The 20,406-nt window shown below is 45.9% G+C and overlaps 1 protein-coding gene across 2 annotated transcripts in view; it reads right to left on the bottom strand.

Annotated features, from left to right (window-relative positions):
- Positions 1 to 20,406, bottom strand: part of RAPGEF5 (Rap guanine nucleotide exchange factor 5) — a 151,361-nt gene that overhangs the window by 52,781 nt on the left and 78,174 nt on the right. For both annotated transcript variants that reach the window (XM_015281856.4, XM_015281855.4), the window contains 2 exons: positions 9,580 to 9,686; positions 9,172 to 9,260 (listed from right to left, as the gene is read on the bottom strand). In XM_015281856.4, coding sequence (XP_015137342.1) covers positions 9,172 to 9,260; positions 9,580 to 9,686 — 196 coding nt within the window. The remainder of the gene's footprint in view (positions 1 to 9,171; positions 9,261 to 9,579; positions 9,687 to 20,406) is intronic.

The raw sequence follows: 20,406 nt of genomic DNA on the forward strand, positions 1-20,406 counted from the left end.
GAGTATTGCAGACAAGTGTCCAGCTTTTTCAGCAGTCTGCAGCAGCAAGAGGCTGCAGATCAGGGTTTGATAGTGAAAAGCCTGAAGAAGGAAGGAAAGGAGGACAACACTAAGCGTGAGGATGAGTAAATACTGAGAAAAGATGTGATGAAGGGCACCGTGTGTATGTGAGGCTATATGTGAGGTTCAGAGTATCTAGAAAGTTGTGTCACCTTCACAACAGGGCTGTCCTCTCTCTTCACATATTTCATGTTTCGATGTTTAAATCCACTACTGTATGGAAATGGAGTCCAAGCTGACAGGAAGCCAATACAAGCACAGTTCAGACTCATTTTAGCATCTGGGTACCTCTCTGTATTATACCCACATCAATGTTGACTTTCTTGGCTTTGATTATCTTACTACTGACTACATTCATGACCCCATCTCTCCTGCTCCTATCCTGCCCAGAGGATGAGGCTCCAATCCCCTTCAGCTGACAAGGTTTCAGCAGGCTGCTGGCACTCCACACCACAGAAAGGAACAAATTTAACCTCACTCAATTTTTGCTCTTTGCTGAGTAGGAAATGCAGCCTACATGTGCACATGAGCATGCCACAGAGAAAGGAGGACAGTGTTGCTCTATACTGCTCAATGTGTGCTCAACAGAGCTGAACTCTGCTCTGCATCTGCAAGGTGCAACACGGGCTGCAATGGGAGGGATCTGGGAGACTTTGTCTCCAAATTTGCAGCTATCAAACTGAGTAGACCTTCTGTACAGCATTTAAGCCAGACAGGGAACCAAAGCAGGTGGCTGGCATACTTCTAAGCTGACATCTCCCTTGTCAAGAGACATTTCATTGGTACCAACACGGCAGCGATTCACTTCTCATTTTTGTCCTTACAACCATCAGACTCAGGAACACTTCACTTCTGCTAGATGCGATCCTGACCAGCCACGCTGAAATGACTATAAGACTCAGACTAAGGAAGAAATTAAGAGGCAGCATCTACTCTCTCATCACTAAGCACAAGCACTTTCATAAACCAAAACCTTGCAAGAAAGTTTCATACTCCCTTTCATACTCACTTTTTGGCTTAACAACACAAGACAATGAGCAACAATCAAAAGTACCATTCTGAAAAAGTTCCAAAGGGATATTTCTGAAACTTACAAATATGTCTCTCTATAATCTCAGCTACCTAATACACATACTAACTTAAAGATACATTATGACCATACATTCTTCCACACATCTGAAATACTACTCCACTGGTTTGGCAATTGATTCCTGTTAACATTCCCTTGACATTTGGGCAAAACCAATCTTACAAATAAGTGATTATAACTCTTCAGGACCGTAATGGCCTTCCAGAAATCTTACCAAATTCCCTGTGTCGCAACAACTTGTCTCACAGGTACATCTTCTAAATGTTCACATCATCCAAGTGCATACTGCAGTACAACAAACTAACATATTCCACCACTTACAACTTCAGTCCTTTTCACTATCAGAAGAAAATTATTCATCTTCACCCTAAAAATGTCTCCTGCTAGATCTGCACTTGCCAATTCATTTCTACTTAAATCGTAAAGGTTATCAAAACAAATCACATCATTTATAATGCACATCTTCATAACAAGTAATTTCACACTAGTCTTTCACAGTGTCTCCTTATCACTTTCTCACACAGCAAAACATGACAACTAGCCGTAATGAACCACAGAATTATGGGAGAAAGACTGAGGAACTAAGAACATTGTGATCCAATTGACTAATATTTGTTGGGTAGCTCTTTCCTCTGCAAATCTGACTCAAAAACAAAGCATGAAAAACACCTGGGGTCCTAACACCTCCTATTAAAGCTGTTCTTGCATGAGGTATAAAATGTTTATTTATGGTGCCTGAGGCGTCAAGGTGCCAAAATCTGTCTACTTGCTCCTAGGCACACTGAAACCATGGGCCTACTGGCTCATCCCATGGGGTGAGCTCACCTCATGAGAAGTGTTTGAGGTGATGAACAGAAAAAATACCACCAGTATCTCTGGAGAGAGCCCTGGGCACTGAGACAACAGGATGTTTGTGGTTCCTGTGCTGACTTCAGGAAACCTGCAGCAGGAACACCGTGTTCATGGGAACACCGCAGTGCCTGCCCATAGCACCATGGACAGGACATGTTCCTGCAGGAGCAGGGAGGTGGTTTGCAGAGCTCCCCAGTCACTGGGTTCAATGGTGCAGCATCCAGGAGCAGCATTTGTCATTCTCTGCCTTTCCAAGAAATTGCCTTAAACTAGTGCATGAGTGCAAAAACACCCACAAAACCTTCCCAGGCTCTGCATCCTCATTTCCCAGAAATAACTGTCTGAGCCCCTGCCAGGAGACAGCATCACAGACACATTCCGCTTGCTGGCATTTCCTATTAGCTTAGGCACCACAGTGTGTGACATGCTGTCTGTAGTGAATCCCAGACGTGGCACTCCTTCTGCAGGCTGATTCAGCTCACTAATGTGACAGAAAATAATCCCAGCAAAGGAAAAAAAAACAGTTTCCTGCTAAGGTAGTTAGATCTACTTGGCACAAGGTCAAACCAAGTATATCAGGGGAGAAGGGCTACGTGGTGCTGAACAGAAGAAGGACCAATGGAGGATGTTGCCATCTCAGCAGAAGCCAGTGCCTGGTCTCAACCTAAGCCCAGGAGCTCACTCTCCTCGTCCCTGCTCTAGGCACCATGGGGCCACTGGCAAAACCATACAGCACGGTGCTGCCAGCTGAGCTGCTAACTTATGCAGTTGTCCCACTTGAAGAAAACAGAGCCTTATAAAACATATAACTTTAGACTCCGATTAACCGCTTGCAAACTGCAGCGTGCTGCATGCAGTGCATTCTGTCAGATCAAGGATGCTCAAAAAACAGAATCAGGTCTTGGGCAACAGCCAACAGAGGATGCCCAGAGGAAGAAAAACAAAACAGACAAACGCCAAGTTGACTTTCTCCCTCCTTTATACCCTACTAACTCCCAGTAACTGGCAGTGTAGACTTCCCAAACTGGAAGTTACATCCACATCACTGCAGTGATGGAATTTTTGCCAGCATTACAGCCAATTTGTCTTTAAACTCTTCCAAACTTTGGTTTCCACAAAACGCTCACAACACTGAGTCTCACTGTTTAGCTGTGCATTGTATATAATATATAATACACATTTTCTAGTTCTAAAACCAATAATGTCACTATGTTACAAAGCACTTCCTACATATAAGAAACAATGAATAATCTTTCCATATTCACCTTTCCCAGATAATTCATGGTCTTACAGACTGCACCATATCCCTTCTTTCCAGATATTGTTTTCCTATGCTCAACAGCCCCAGACTATTTAGTCTCAGATCTATTTAATCTATACTTGTAATCAACCTTGTTGCCCTTTTCATGCTTTTTCTAGTTCATTTGTAACCTTTCTGAGCCACAAAGAAGGAACCATAGTATACATCTATATTACACAGCAATACAATGGTGTAACTATGGTTCTTGCTCATCTTCTTTCCTAACTGTCCCAAATACGATTTTCCTTTTTAATCAACGCTGAAGAAAATTTTCCAAGAACTATTTACACTGTCTCCAAAGACCTAATTTCTGCATGATATTTGCTAATTCAGCATCTCCACTGAATATGTATAGCAAGGATTCATTTTTCTCAGTGTTAGAGAATTCATTACTTTGCATTTATCAAACTTGGATCTCATCTGCAATTTCATCACCCAGTCGTGCAGATTTTTGCTCCTTTTATCTTTCTTCAGCCACAGGGTTGGCTTGAAGGGGCCTGCTTCCAGCTCATATTCCCAGTCCCACATTGCCCAACTTTAATTCCTTTAATGAGGCTATTTTTGTGTTGGACCAGCTTCCTGATCTGACCTACCTTGCACAGACACCCCAGCAATGCCTGTCAGTAGGATAGCAGGACATGACTGCTCAGATGGGTGCTCAGAGGCAGAGATAACAGGGTGTACAGCAACATAACCTTGCATGGCCACTGGAGATGAAGCTACGGCTTCACTTATCATGAAATCCTCAAACAGTATTATAAGCACATTCTGTTACCTCTGCCTCCACCCACACTCAGCAGCATCTTAGTCTTCTCTGGTAGCTTCTCTCCATTTTGACTGTTGACAATTAGCTACAATTTTCCTTTCTCTTGGTACTATATTCCTGCATGCCTTTCTTCCTACTGCTTTTAGTGCAATGCTATGAATCTCCCAGCACAAAGTCATAATTTGAGGATGCAGTTTTGCACGCTGTTCCTGCCCCTGTGAGCAATCACAGCTGCTGGAGGGACTGGTCCCTCTGTCCTGCTGTCTGCCCATTTCCCACTCTGTGCTACCATCTCCCTTGCGACAGGGGCAAAGTTTGTGTGTCAGTAAACTGATCAGTCTTAACACTAACAACAATTTAGTATTTCTTGGGCCAGTGCCAAGCAAGACCAGCTCCCTGCTCAGAGTGAGCACAGAATGACACAGCAGTCTGGACTGGCACAGCAGGACCAGTGCAACCACAGTAATGGGCTGGGGGAGGCTGAGCAGCCACCTTCGACCACAGCACCAGCTTACGCTGGAATAATGCATCAGTAAAATGACAACCTTACTGCCTAGACGCTCCCCAAATAGAACCATTTCTTTTAATTGGCATCACATTTTCCACCTTCCTCTACCACGGAAGCTGATTTATATGATAGATTATACGGCACTGTTAGGAGTTCAGCAATTTCATATCTCAGTTCCTTTAGAAGTCTTTGGGGAGTAACATCTGATCCCGGTGATTTGTAACTATTCATTTTATTGATTTATTCTAAACCTACTTCTACTGACACTTCAATATGAGAAAGCTTAGACTCATTGTGCATGAAGAAACAGACCTGTGCAAAAACCTCCCCACGTTCCTGCACACTGAGCACTGAGACAAATGATTATTTTAGCTTCTCTGCTGTTGTCACATCAGCGTTGCTCCATGCGTGCTAACCCCGCTAAAGCCTTATTCCTTTGCGTGGGGCATGGCAGTAACATGCCATGCTAACTTAGTCTACTCAGTTCACTAACTTTTCCCAGGACTTTGGGGAAGAGTTTACGATGTTGATCAGAATGACAGAAAGCATTTCAGCATGGACAAGCAGCAGGAGGTAGGACTAGCGGGTATTTACTCTCTCCATCCTAAAGGCTGGAAAATAGGATCACAAAGTGTTAGGTAAATATTTGCTCCCCTTGACATCGGTCTCTATGAATCAGACATAATCATGTTGACTTTGTGGCCATCACCAGAGCATGTTTTTAACACGTTTTACTCATCAGGAACAAGGCACAGTGAGCAAGAGTCCTAACAGCATTCTTTACAACAAAGAAACAACATCAGAAAGCAATCAGATCTCTTTTCTTTTCTTTCTTGGATTATTAAACAAAATGCAATGCCTGGGAGAGGCAGAGGTATACCCTTTTCCAGCAGCACCATTCAGCAGCTGTCTGACTGCATCTGCTCACACAGGACAGCACCGCTCTCCTCTCACAGGTCACACACAGCTTCCCAGTGGGCGCCACCACCTCACACCAAAGCCCTGTCTTTGGTGCAAGTGCAGAAAGAGAAGGAATTAAACAAAAGTAACCTCTACTTAAGTAGCACTTACAGTACAAATAGACATGGTCTGAGGGCACCTCCCTCCCTGATGCAAGGGTATGATCCAAAAGCTAAAACTACCTGCGTGTATGAGGGGAGAATTCCCACTAATCCCAGGACCATTCATTCCCAGTCCCAGATACAATGACACAGCATGGAACAAATGTTGCCAGTCCTTTATTTTCCAGTTTCAAAGATATGCAGACAATATCTACACCTTTACACATCTATTTTAGCCTGGTCTTGAGACCTCATCCTCTTTTTCTGTCCCATCAATCCTTATCCAAACATTCATCACAGAATCATGGAATATCCTAAGTTGGAAGGGACCCACGAGGATGATCTGCCATCCTAATTTCTCTGGCAGCCTGTGGGTGAGATGACCATTGTGTCATTCCAGAAGTGGTCAAACATTGAATGCTGTCACTGCAATGCGAACAGCAATCAGCCAGAGGATACTCAAAGACCAGACCAAAAATAGCATCCAAGGAAGGAAATGTTGCTCACATCCAGGTTAGAAAAGCTTCTGAAGAAGAAAAAAACTTCTCTGAAAGAAATACTGTAGTCAGTGGGATGGCTTTTGAGATCCTGAGACGCTAAGATTTGGCCTCTTGGAGATTACTCATTCAAATCCTGATCCTCAATGAGGATTAGCCAGGAGGGCATGCCTAGCATTTTCTGCCTGGTTATTGACTTATTTCAGGGGCCTCACTGTTCAATTTTTAAACTGTGCAAGCAGCAGGCACCCCAGTGACTCCAACAGTCATAGAGATTATTCAAAAAAGTTGATTGTAATAGAAATGGAAGAATTCCCAACCATCTCACAGCAGGAAACATAAGGAATGGTTTTCCCGGGAGGTGGTATGTGACAGGCCACAGCAACTCAACAAGAAGAAAACTCCCTTTGGAGATGGAAGGCTGTAGGATTGTTAGTGGCAAGTCCCCATTTACAGTGCTGCCACAAGAGCTCACATGTATTACTAATAAAGTTATTACCAAAAACTCCTGTCATTAAACGGTTATTAAGTATGGCAGCTTAAAGAGTCCCACTCTATCATAGCAGACGCTATGAGAGCAGAGTGCTTCAGGTATCTTACTATGGGATTAGCAGCAAACGCAGAGTGATGTGAGGCCTGGGCTGGGCACTAGCTGACTTACTGAGGAGCCCCAGGGCCTTCCTTTATTCTCAGAGCTACAAACAGTATCTTCTGGCTGGGCCTAGAGAGTAGAGAATGGCTGGATGTACTGACACCATTCGGCCATGTCAATGGTTAGGAAGTGGTATTCTATGGCCACTCTAGCCCCAAAAGAACGCAGATGTTCTCTGTAATGACCACTGAGGGCTGCAGTTATGACGTGTTACAGAAGAGGCAAGAATGAAAACATGTGAAATGTCTCTTTCTGTGAATCCATGCCAAGGATCAAACAGAACAGCAGCCCCTGCACGCAAGGATGTTTAACAACTACTCTTTCCAAAATTCTATATGTTTCAAATAAGCAGACCAGGTGGGGGCTGCAGGGAAAACAGGAGGCTGAGGAAATCATCCCGGACCTGGAAAATCAGCAGCAGGAGCAGCAGCAGCTGGGTTCATCATCATCATTTTCTGTTCCACTAAGCTACGTCTGCAAAGACACAAACCTGCAGGGCCTCGCAACTCCACCATCCTCTGTGATGGGCCAGAATGAGCTACAAGAATCACCCACAAAGAACAGCAAATGCAAGCAGACTAACAGCAGAAGGATGCCTCCAGGTACACAGAGAAAGACACATGCACTGCACAGCCGATATCCTATAACTCTGTAACTATTCAGCCTGCAAAACAGACTGATGAAAAGCATTACAGGGGCATCCGCCACACAAACATTGGGAAACATAACTCCAGAATTGTTTTATTTTGGAGAAGTTCTATGTTGCCAGGTTGATAAAGTCAGACAGAAACGGTGCATGATGAAACTACAGAAGAAAGCGGAGGGCCACTGGGCAAGGTTTACCACACCTCTGTGCTGGCAAAAAACTGCAACCACAGCTACTTTGTTTGAGCCCTGGGACCCAGTGAGCCCCGGCCACAAAGCAGAGCAGATTGTTTCTTTCTCAGAGGAGATGCAGTAAGGCAAGATGAGGTGAGGAGAATCCAATCTACCTTTAAATACTTTGCCATCTGCTAAAAACTAGTCAAACAGTGGCTTTAGCACTGGTTTTGAGGGCAGTTTACCAGCCCCTCTCTGTAACAATAAGAACAGGCTTACGAACTGCCTCCTGCTGACAGGAGGAAGAGAGAAAAAGGGGAAAAAAAAGATAAGGTAATACACGTGAGGCTGTATTCAGCACCTAATGCTTTGTGTAAGGAGTTCTTTGTACTTAAAAATACTGAAATACAATGCGTAACACTAGTGAAAGTCTCACTGTTTTCCAGCAAGATTATGAGCTCATAAAAAATAGCTGAGGCAGTCTATAAGGGTGGGTCGCTGACGTCCCTCAGTCTGTGGGCAATAAACATTCATGGGGAAACTTATTCTGGATCTAACATTTGATCTTAAGGGCCAGCTAAGGACCCTCCCCACACTGCCTATAGAACCAGGCTGACGGCATGCACAGAAGCGAAGCAATCGCAGCCTCCCTCTGCACTAAATATTAATGTCTAGGCAGACAAAAGCAGCACCACAAATACCATCGTAATGTCGCTACCAGACACTCTATGTATTTCTTCGGGGCATTCATGCATCTTCGCTAGGAAGATGCCCATTGTCCCACATTAAACTAATGACTTGTTCCAAGAACCCAATCCCGGCACTCCTCTGGGAATCACAGATGTTATTTATATTTGCAGTCACTTAAAAGGATTAAAGTGTGCTTATTCTCAGTAATCTCATTTGTAGAGAGAGACATATGCAGGCACCAGGAGCGTGCACGTGAACCCTGTTGAGGAGCGATGGAACACCGGGCTCCATTGCACAGTCAGTGCCTCTCTCGGCTCCTTGGGATGTGGGACGCGGGGAGCGCTCAGCAGCCCCTCCGCTTTCATTAAGCTCTATGGGAATGGAGCTCCTAACGAACTACCACAGGAGCTCCGGTGACAGCGAGCCATGCATGGAGCCAGGAGATCCCACTGAAAATTAAACTGCATGTCAAGTAGCCCGATCAATATAATCATTGCTCCGGGCTGAAACAAATTGCAACGTCTGGTTGAAGACGCATAAGTACAGCATCAGCTCTACAGCGTTAGGAGGAAATTTATAAGCCGCACTTAAAGAACGTGCCGAAGTGGTGGCAAACCGAGCGGCAGCCCGGAGGCTGAAGCCGAGTGCCGGGCTGAGACGGGGGCTGCAGGCCCGGGGACGGCACCCGCTCCGCTCCGCACGAAGTTGCCTCCCGGCTGCCTGCGCCCCGAGGCTGCGTGCACCGATCGCCGCACGCTCTCTTTTCGCTCGCCCGGTGCCAGCGCCGGGAAGCGGCCGGCATCCAGTCGGTGTACCCGCATCGCCCCCCGCCCCCTCCCGGCCTCCCGGGACCCCGCTGCCGGGCGCGCTTCTTACCCGTCTCTTTGTCCTGCGCGGCTTCCAGGTGCAGGTCGCTCAGGAGATGCTCTAAAATCTTCTCCGGCGTCCCCGACACCACCACGTACCTGTCGGAAAGCAGAGAATCCCCGGAGTCATCCTCCGTGGAGGACTGCGAGCGGCTGCTCCACTCGTCTTCCTCGTCCTCCTCGTCGATGTATTTGAAGTACGGCACGTCGAAGGTGGGCAGCGGCCGCTCCGCGGCCAGCGCCTCGGGCACCCGCGCCCGGCCGCTCCCCATGGCGCCCGGCTCCGCGCTGCCGCCCCTACGCGCGCCCCCCGGGGGCCATCGCCCTGCCGGGGCCGCAGCCCCGCCCGGGAGCCGCCGCCGCCGCCTCGCACAGCGCCCGACCCGGCCCCGCGCAGCCCCGAGCCGCGGTGCCTTACCTCCCGCGCCGCTCGGGGGCCGGGCTGCGTGACCACACCTTCCGCAGCACCAGCGCGGGGCCGGCCTCCTCCCGCGGCCGCTCGCGGCCGCCTCCATCGTCCGCTTGCTGCAAAACAGACAGACAGACATACAGACAGGTCGTCAGTAGCCGCTCCGCGAGCAGTTCCCGGCCCCGGCTCCAGCCCCAGCCCGGGGTAACGCTCAACGCTAAGTCTGAACGCGGCCGGCGCTCCCCGGAGCTCCGCCGATAGCTTACGGCTGACGTACGTTCTATAGAGCTCCGCTTCCGCACTTAAACAAAGGCAGTAAGCCGTTGGGGTAGGCACGCAATTAAAGCATCTGTGGCAATGTTTTGTGCATAGATTTCCCTTCCCTTGCAAGAACTTTAGCGCCCGGGCAGCACGGCGGCACACGGAGCGGAGCGCGGCGGCAGCCCCCGGGCGAGCCCGAGCTGCGCTGCGGAGTGCGGCCGTGCCCGTCCCGCACCCCGAGAGCTGCCGCAGCGCAGGAGCCGAGCTCCGGGACAGGCTGTGTCTGCGCCCCGGCTCTGCCCTGCTTTAGTTTGAGCGTTCGGCGTGTCAGACTAACATTTCGATTCTTTGATTTCCGCCAAGAGCCGGTCGGTCAGACCGCTGGCGTGCTTCGAGACGCAGCCCTGCCCTGGACAAGTTTTCTGTCTCAGCAAACAACGTGTAGGATTGATCAGTGAAATATCAGCCAGGGCAGACATGCGGGTACCGCACCACTTAACATCAGATGCTCACTGTAACGCTCCCAAAGGACATCAGTGAGGAGCCACACTGTAAGAAGCCTAACTGCAATCTTCTGTCTCACAGCCACGGGTTGGTGCTGCCTACATGTACAGAAAGCCATGCTGAGAGAAGCAGCAGAAGAGAAAGAGCCCACGAGCAACAACCAGGCACAGCATTGCCACTCCTCAGTAGCAGGGAGGTTTATACACGTGCATCCACTTCTCTGTCTCTGTTCTGTGGCATCCTTGGAGCCCTGATACTCATTTCCCTGTGCTCACTGACACTGCGAGCTGCAACGTGAATGGGGCGTGCGTGTGCTTACACATCTATTTCACACAGATGGAAATGGCCTTTAAGCTCAGCCACAGACTCGACACACGTGAGCAGTGAGTGAGCACAGAGCACCACGAGAGAGAAAGCCCTGCTGCACTGAGCAGTGTCCGTTCCAGAGGGCAGAGCTCTGCCACAGCATCCCACAGGCAGCATCACACGCAGAAAGCCTTTGGATAACTGCATGCAAATGCACTGTGTGCAGCACCCCAGTGGGGAGATTCTCACACAGCACTTCTTTTTGTCCTTGCCCTTTTCATCAATTGTCAGGGAAGAGTAACAAACAGCCCACTGTATCTGGAATCATTCTTTCCACAAAATAGTGGGGAGGAGCAGAGGATTTCTTCATTTCGCTCTCCTCCCTCATACATAATTTCACTCGAGGGGAAGAATTATTGCTTCATTACAATCCCACTTATGTACGACATAACTCCGTGTTCAGCCAGACCCTTTAATCACACCGCAAGCAACAACAATTAACCTGCACAAAGGAAAACCCAGAGACAAGTGCTGGGGATTCTCCCACTATTCACAAGTTCTGATTTCACGACAGATATTATTCTAAAACGACACAAAGGCACGCTCCATTTCTTGGAATCCTGAACAGCCTGTGAAATAATTAATCTCTCTGGCAGGCAGCCGGGCTGCTCTCAGCGCACTCCATCCAGCGGTGGATGTGGATAGGGATGCCAGGGCCCCCAGGTGACAGCAGCATGTGCTGAGGAGCGGGGCAGCACCCAGCTGAGCCCTACAAGGCAGCATGCTGACTCCAGTGACATTTCCACCACGCTGACAATGAACGAGATCTCCCGGCACTCGTTCACACCATTACACAGCCCTCATTAGGGTACCCTGCGCGAACCACGCGCAGCTCAGTGCTGCCCCCGCTCCCACCACATCACCAGGACGGTATCTCACGCTCAGGTGGGTGCCGCTGCCCCTCAGCCTGCAGCCCCCTGTGCTGCCTGCTCGACACTTTCCTTTGGATTTGTGCCTTTGTAGGGGAACGACAATACCCATATGTGGCCTCGAGCAAACCGCCTGCCCAGACTCTCCGTGTCTCAGCTGCCTCTTCAAAAGCACGGCTCACTCCCACGCTACAGAAGTGCTAGGAATGTTTATTCCACATTTATTACAGCTTTTAATGATCCTCTCATCTCCTGATAGCTGATCACGGCACTATCAACCTCTACACCATTTTCCAGCAGGCAGCAAGGCCCTCTGTACTTGGCAGCCTTTTTGACCATTATTATGGTCAAGTTTCCACTGCTCCCATCTTTCTCCTACCGAGATAAGCTATTTATCTCCCAAGTAATATATTTTAACAGCAGACAAGTAATGCCTTTTTTTTTCAGTGTGAAAGTAGGCCTGGGGTGGTATAAATATTTATATGCTTACTGGAACGAAACGTGGAGCTCCTTGCTTAGCGGGCCTTAACTTGTGTAGGTTACGCTTCACATGAGCACGAAAATGCCCGTCTGAGTTACTGCTGGAGCAGAAGGAAGTGGAGGTACCGTTGCTAGTGCTGCACACAGCCCCAGTGTGCCAGCTCTGTCATAGTGGACAGCTGGAATCATAGAATATCCCAAGTTGGAAGGGACCCATAAGGATCAAGTCCAGCTCCCGGCTCCACACATCACTACCCAAAACTCAAACCATATGTCTGAGGACACTGTCCAGATGCTCCTTGAACACCGTCACCTTGGGGCCATGCCCACTGCCCTGGGCAGCCTGTTCCATGCCTACCGCCCTCTGGTGCAGAACCTTTTCCTAACCCCAGACCAGACCCTCTCCAGTTGCACTTGGTTTCTGCGTTCTCTGCAATTGGCGTGGCAGAACCCAACTTCCAGCCAAAGCAGCCAATAAATCTGACATCAGCCAGGGACATTTCCATGTCACCTGAATTCCTCCGTTTGGACCTAACTGAACCAATTGAAATGGGCACAGCACACAGAACGTGCTGCCTCCCTGCTAGCTGCTGGAAACATCCACTGCTGGAAATGGAGCTGAAAAGCTCTGTGTGACCTGGAATTCTTGGCAGCCCATCCCTTCCTGAAAAAAAATGGTGCTCTGCAAAGGAAATGGAATACTCAGAAGCCTCCTTCTTTGGGAACAAATGTCATTTTTCACATAAATCTTTCCCAGGATAGGGTATCTGTGCAAATATTTTGCTACAGCCATCAGTGGAGCACCTGTATCATTGAAACACCACTAGCTGGCAATGCACTTCCCAATGACAGAACTTTTCCTCAACGTCTCTACACTTGCTTTTCACAAAAGGAAGTCAGAGCTACCCAGATACAGACAGGCTCTCACGTTACTGATCCCAGTGGGTAAAATAACACAGAAATTAAGAGGGAAGCTGAATAAAGGCATCTATGAACAGAGCACCAAAAAGCCAGCCCGCACACCATTTTCTTGCTGCCAAACATCTGAGCAAAGGCAAAAAGGAGAATCTTTGAGCAACATGCAACAGAGCAAATGTTATAGAGACTATCTACTTCAAAATCACATTAAATAACAAGGAAATTGCCTTCTCTTGGAGCTGTGGAGCACAAGAACATTTTGTTCTCATAGTACAGTTTGGTAAAACTGACTCAACACAATCAGACAGTGCTGATCACATCTGCCTCTCTTTTGTGTTGATATGGGTGCTAGGGCATGTCCTTGAGCAATGGGGAAAACAGACAGAGGATCCCCAGAGCTGTTGGTATCCCAAAGAGAAGCCTGCCCCGCTCAGGGAACCCATGGAGAATCCCTGCATCCAAATCCATGGGCATAGGGAAAAATTTCTCTGTAAGAGGTGTGAAATTCAAAGCAGGAGGCTGGAAGGCACTTGGAAGCATGAGCGTAAAGGAGGGCCCACTGAAATGCAGGGAAACTGCTGCAGCAGGTGGAAAAGCAGGACAAGAGACACCAAGTAACAAGATCCTCATTGCAGAAGTCTGATTGTTTCCTTGAACAGGTGTATTTTTGCTTGGATGTTGCATGGATATTTATGAAGACAGCAAAAAAAAAAAGCCATAAAGACTTCCCCAGAGGGATTTGAAATCCCACTTCATAAGTACAAGGGCATAGGAGCTTTTCAGAGAACCCACTGTCAGATATTTTTTAACACAGCAAAACAGTATTTACATCTAACCTTATTCTTAGCAGCCAACATTGGCTCTGTTTTTCATCAAAAACTGAGGCAGACACCTTTCGGAACAAGCAGATAAGATTTGACAAGCTCACACACAACCAAAGATGGATGTTCGCAATGTGAGGTGTTTACAAATGCTAGTAGTAGACAATGAGATTAGTCCTAGCTGTAAAATGCATACTCGTATTACACATGTGGCAGAAAGCAGGAAAAGTAAAGCATCCTATTAGCAGCTCCCCCTATAAGGGACTGTCTTTCAGACAGTATCTATCAAAGATTAAAGATGATTACCTGCTTACACCTTGCTATGTTTCTCCTTGGAATCTGTAAGCAGATTTAGATTTCAAGTCACCTAAGTACACATGCCCATACCAAAAAATGGCCCCGTTCTTTACAGGATATCCCTCGTTTTTTGACAAGAAACTGGAAATGAACACATCTCAGTTAAAGCAGAGATGGACTGCAGTATCTCTGATCTCTGTGGATGATACATCTCAGAACGTGTTGCCATATTTCACTGGGTTTTGAGAGAGACCGGTATCCACATTAACAGGCTCAAGTCACTTTCAACTGCAGCTGGAGAAAAGCATTTCAAAGTCACCAGCACAGCTGACCTGAGCTACACAAGGAGACTGGTAAGTATTCCTTTATTCTAGAAAGACAGAAGTAAAAAGAAAATGTTACTATTCCACCTCGACTTACAATATTGCCACACAAAACATTTTAAATGAGACTGCCTATTTTGTAGTCAGCTGCACGACCACCACTTTTTCCAAATTTCAAGGGAAAAATTACCTTACTGGGCAGCAGGATGATCAAAAGCAGCTTTTCTTATGGCAATTCTTAATAATAATAAACCTCTCAAAAGGTTATGCTATTTTATTTCATCATAAAGCATAGCCTGTAGAACACTCACACATCTTATTATTTTTCTCATCTCACAAACTTTTCTCCAGTTCTTCTTGATACTCAGATATTTCTGTTTCTCTGTCCACCATTTAAATCTACTTATATAGCTATGTGCTAATCTAGAGGATATTGGGAGATACAGACACCCATTAATGAAAAATTCAAGTGGCTTATGCAGTAATTTCATTTTGGCTCCCAGTGACTTCTGACCAGTCTATAAAGCTGCAAAACACTTGGAATTATTCAACTGCCACCTCCAAAGGGAACGCAGGGACCACACCAAAACTTCCCTGTGTCTCATGCTGTGCTCCCTGTCTCGGCGATGCACAACAAAGGGCCCCTGCTGCGCTGATCAGAACCTGCTCTGAATTAGCCCGCTTTGCACATGGTGCTAAAACAAGCACGAGCCACATCTTGACCAAAAAAAAAATGAAAATCTTTCTGAATATCACATCCAGTAACGCACAGAAAAAGCCCTTTTGCAAAAATTGTTGGTGCTGTCATCTGCATACTGAGCGTCTGCCGCAAAGGCAACGTTAATAACAAGTTACCCTTCTAGAGGGGTCAAACGGATAGTGCTGGTAAGACAGAGATGACAGACAACAGGCATCAGGGAAAAGATTAATATCCCTACACAGTCATACATCAAGGAACTCAATTTTTGCCTGTAATCCCAAAACTGCTGAGAGTAGGATTATTTCTGCTTTCCCTATTACTAAGAAGAAAGAAACCACTCACAGGAACAGGGCACTGCTAAATGCAGTCCTCATGTGAGTAGAAGGCAAAAGAAACCTCAGTCACATATCTTCCTGAGCTACAGCAGTGATCCCACTGCAGGCAAAACTGGGGCTTCATTGTGCAGATCACTTAAAAAAGTAAAAGTCTGTATAGCTTAAGAAAGACAAAAGAAAAAAAAAAGGAGAGCCTTCCACTGAGTTCCACAGCAGGTTAGTGACAAGGAATGACCCAAAGCCAGGCCCCTGTCTGGCCCCCCATTAACTGCACTATTGCCATTTAAAATTAAAGCACCTTTATGGATTGGAAGCCAACGAAGGGAAGCAAAATGTCTAACATAGGGAAAAAAAGCACACTTCTAAAAATAACATGAAAGAAAGCATTACTGGTGTCACAATCACCAAAGTAATGACTTCATAGCCTTAGCCCTCCGCACCTCCTTGTTGGATAATGACAAATGTCTCTTTGAGACAACTGAAGGCTGTGCGTTTCGTTTTCCCCTGTCTTTGAGCACACACTCTTCACAGCTCTTTGGAGATAAGTCTGACAGCCTGACAGAGTGCTGCCACCTTTGGCAAGGACAACCCAGGAGCCCTCCCCTCTGAAACCACACAAAAGCTGAGGAGAAAAGGAGGGGGAATTGTGCGAGAGACAAAAGACATGAGGACAACATTAATATTGTTATCATTCTCTCACAGCTGGCAGGGCAGCACTTATTTCAAAAACACAACGGTATGGAAGAATTGGAGGCCTAGGGCACATGTATTTGTGAAAAATAAAAAAATAAAAACCTGAAACGAGGCAGGACAAATTAATGTGAGTGGAGAACAAAAGGGGCAGGTGCTATCTCTTTCAGTCGCCTTGGGATTGATGCGGCAGTGTGTGGAGCTGGCTGGAGATTTTCCAACACAACTTCTTTTTCCTTCTGAAAATATGTGGATTTCCAAGAACCGACCCTCTGCCAGGACACATCAGGCCGAAAGAAAACCAAGCTGCCAGGGCCTCAGGGTCCCAGCCCCTCACCTGGGCATCCAAGTCCTTGGGCTTCCAGAATAGGTGGCTGGAGAACTAAATCTGTACTTCTGCTCTAATTTTGCAACTGCATTGTTTTCACCTGAATCGGAACTTTTTCCTCCAAAGAATTAAGACTTCCTATAGCACAAAAAGCTACAGCCAGATGCAAGTGCCTGTCTTGCATATAAAGCAACAGTTCAACCACCAGTTGCTGACAGGAGCGTCTTCCAGTGATGCAGTGGCAGAGGACCAAGCCTTAGCTCAGTAAAATGCATGAAGGAAATAACAGGACGACTACAGGACTTCTTAGTTAGAAAGTGGGAAAGACTGCAGACTTCACCAAGACTGACAATACAAACTGCTATTGCCATATGTGTAAGGGAAAATAAAAACAAAGGTGATTTATACACAGAAGCCCTACCTGAAAATAGTCTTGACATCAGAAGTGTTAAATTACAGAAATTACTGGAATACAAGGGGAATTAGATAACAAATTGATTAACATCTGAAAGAACTGGAACTCAGCTTCCAAGGCAGCATGCACACAGCTCTCCTACAGCCATGAAAACTGCAGAAGATAACTCACTAACATTAGTTGGTTTAATTTATTAACATAGACTAATATTCACCTTGGTAAGGACACGTGCAAAGGCTTTACAACCTCTATAATGGACATGGTAATAAATAAAGTCTCCTGAAGGAATATAAGAGAGACGGCAGTAAATATATGACACTGTCAGCCTTATGTTGTTCTAATTACCTACGTTGGGCACCTACAGCTTCTTAGTCAAACAGACATGGCTGTTAATCTCTTCTTTTTTCCCCCTTTCACTCCAATTTCTGCATGGTGTGGAATAAAATATTATTTGTAAAAACTGACTTGTCCTGTCACTGCCTGCCAGGAAAACCTTTGTCTCCTGCTCTAGGTCTGTAGCACCTCTGAATGCTGACACTGCCATTATTCTATTACCAAAAAAGAAATGGGGAAATACGAGCATGTATGCTATCCATACTATAAGCCATAAGATTAAAACTTAGCTACCAAACTGAGGTGCTGTTTGCATTTATCCCTGAAAAGCACATATCTTTCCCTGAAGCCCCTGTGCTCACAGAAGAAGGAACTGATTGTCCACAATCAAATACCGAGCAAAGAATCCTGTTTGGTTCTGGCTTCACAAAAGGCTTAAGATGAACTCTAGAAACCAGAATACTATATAAAGTTCATGTTCATTCCATAGAACTCCTAAACCAAAATTTCTCAAACACACTGACGTTTAAGAGGAGCTTCCAATAGAAAGTGTGAACAGGCACTGAATAAGGCAGTAAAAAATGTACTTCAAAGCTAACGTTTAAAATAAAACCAAGGTAATTTTCTTCTAATCGAACAGTAAAAATCACAAACTAGAGTTTACCCTGTATTTTGGTGGGTTTTTTGTCCTGAGTTGGATATAACGCTGTGATCTCTTCTGAGAGAAGAAGAAAAACTATCATCACCGTGAATATAATGTCCTTGGGTTTAGATGACGGTTTTAGCTACCACCAAAATAGCCTGAAATGACCAGTCTTTTTCTAAACCTACCTAATGGCTCTCCTGCTAATTAATTAATGCATCTAAATCATTCAAAAATAGGTAAGCCGCTAATCACTTACAGACTTGATAATGTACCCTAAGGAGACAATGAGGCTGCCAAAAGAAAGGAAAAAAGGGATAGAAGGAAAAATAAAGCTCACTCCTTCCATTTAATAGTAGGAAATTGGATTCTGCATTTATTAAGCAGTGTAATATGCCTACTAACTCCAACAAACAGTGTATAACAGAAATAGATTGGAAGATCTGTTGTCTACATTTAGCAAGAAAAGAGTATACGGTAGAGAAGAGCAGGTTAACAATTAACCAGGTATTTACTGGCAGTGGAGGTTACAACACACAAGAAAGAAATTTCATTGCAAGATTACAATAAAGAAAAGGAAAAAAGGGATTTCTTGTATACTTATGCAAAGAATAATGCTTTATAAAATTAAATGTTCAGGTATTGAGGAAAACCAAAATGTCACAATCACAAAAAATACACAATCCCAGTCAAATATGGAAACATTTTATATTTCTCCTGTTTTGTGAATTGAAATAATCACATATTAAGATATTTCAATTTTTTTTCCAGAGAGATGAATATATCTGCTGCTTAACTATGCAGTCTAAAAATACATTTCAGTATGAATGCTGGGAGTCTCCTCTCTGCTTCTTTTAGATAATACAATTGTGTCCAACTTTAGGAGGAAGGTAAGTTAGTTACACCGAGGGCAATCTCAACATTTATACAAGTTATGGAATAGAAAAATGCACGGTTACCATGGCAACTGGTAAATCACATGGTATCTGCAATGAGATGCAAGGCATCTTGAGTAAACACTCATACGTATGCTTGTGTGTCCTCGGCACAGAATGTTCCTTTGTCGCACAGGAGTGCCATAGTCCAGACTGCACTGTCTCTTCCACAAAAAGTTGGTACGAGTGATTCAAAATGTTATTTTTGCATGGGATCTTTTAACTGGACCCATCATTAGGACAGGAAGGAATACTAAATAATAATACTAATAATAAACAATTGAATGCTTTGCTATGATTCACCTCAGTCAGACCTGTGAACATTTAACACTGACAATGTGCCTCTCAAGGTCACATTGGACCTGGCACCAGAAGACTGCTCACAGCAGCACTAGAGGAGTGCTCCTGGTGGGTGAGGAGCTGTTGGATGTGCAGCAGCACATCGTGGGCAGATGGAGCTGCTCCTGTCCCCAGCCACCTGCCCCACCCGTTAGATGGATGTTCACTCCCGCAATGCAAGGACGTCTGATCTGCCCTTGCCTCAGTCCCAAACCATGCTGCTGCATGCTTTTGCAGGCTCTGATCTTATTAGCAACCAACATTCGGCCTATCCCTGAGAGGCCTCCCCTCTTCCCAACTTTGTACAAAGACCGCTCTCCCAGAAATATCTCCCTAGACTATATTCCTTTCCTGCCAACCACATCCATAAAGCACTGAAATTTCCATCAGTCTCTGGGCTTTGACTACAGTCGTGCTGCCCTTTTCTTGCTTTCATTCAACCATCACATCCACACACGGCTCCCTCCCTATCCTTTTAGTTCACTCCCAGGAGCAGCATCAACACAGGATTCCCCAGCAGTCTTCCCTGCATCACCACCTTTCTCCTCCCTCAAAAAGTCTCCTCCTTCTTGGACTCCCGAGCAACCTGACACAGCGTCACCTATAAGAAGAGACAGAGAGCAACAGTGCGATACCACATGCCAGTAACTGATACCACACCAGACACATAGGGGTTTCTCTGGCCACTGGTGGAGATTCTCTTCTGACCCTATTCTCTACCCCACATCACATTCCATCCCCACCACAAAGCAGAGCACAGACTCCCTGGACACTGCCAACACCTATGGTGATGCCCAAGAAACCACTAAGCTCTTCCGTATCTCTCTCTGATCCTCACCCTCTCTTCCTTCAGATTCCTTAGAATCATAAAATCATAGAACTGCTCAGGTTGGAAAAGACCTTAAAGATCATCAAGTCCAACCGCAACCTGACCATACTACCGTAACTAACAACCCTCCACTAAATCATGTCCCTGAGCACCGCAGCCAGTTTTTAAACACATCCAGGGATGGTGACTCAACAAGAGCTTTGTTCAGGTTTGCATTCTTTTTGTGTATAAACTTGAGTTCTCACCTAACTTCTTCTTCCTTATTCAGGAAAGAATTTTTTACAGCTGTATCTCTGTTACCCTGCCATTCCAGTAATAACTTCATAAACCTGTTTACTTTGCTATTCCTATCCCACTGGCCATTTGCTGTCTGACCTGAACCTTGACAGGTAAGGAGATGTCCCAGCTGAAGAAGAGACGTGCTCTGGAATTCATCAGCTGTCAGAGAGA

The sequence above is a fragment of the Gallus gallus genome, chromosome 2 (genome assembly GCF_016699485.2).
Source record: "Gallus gallus isolate bGalGal1 chromosome 2, bGalGal1.mat.broiler.GRCg7b, whole genome shotgun sequence".
NCBI lineage: Eukaryota > Metazoa > Chordata > Aves > Galliformes > Phasianidae > Gallus > Gallus gallus.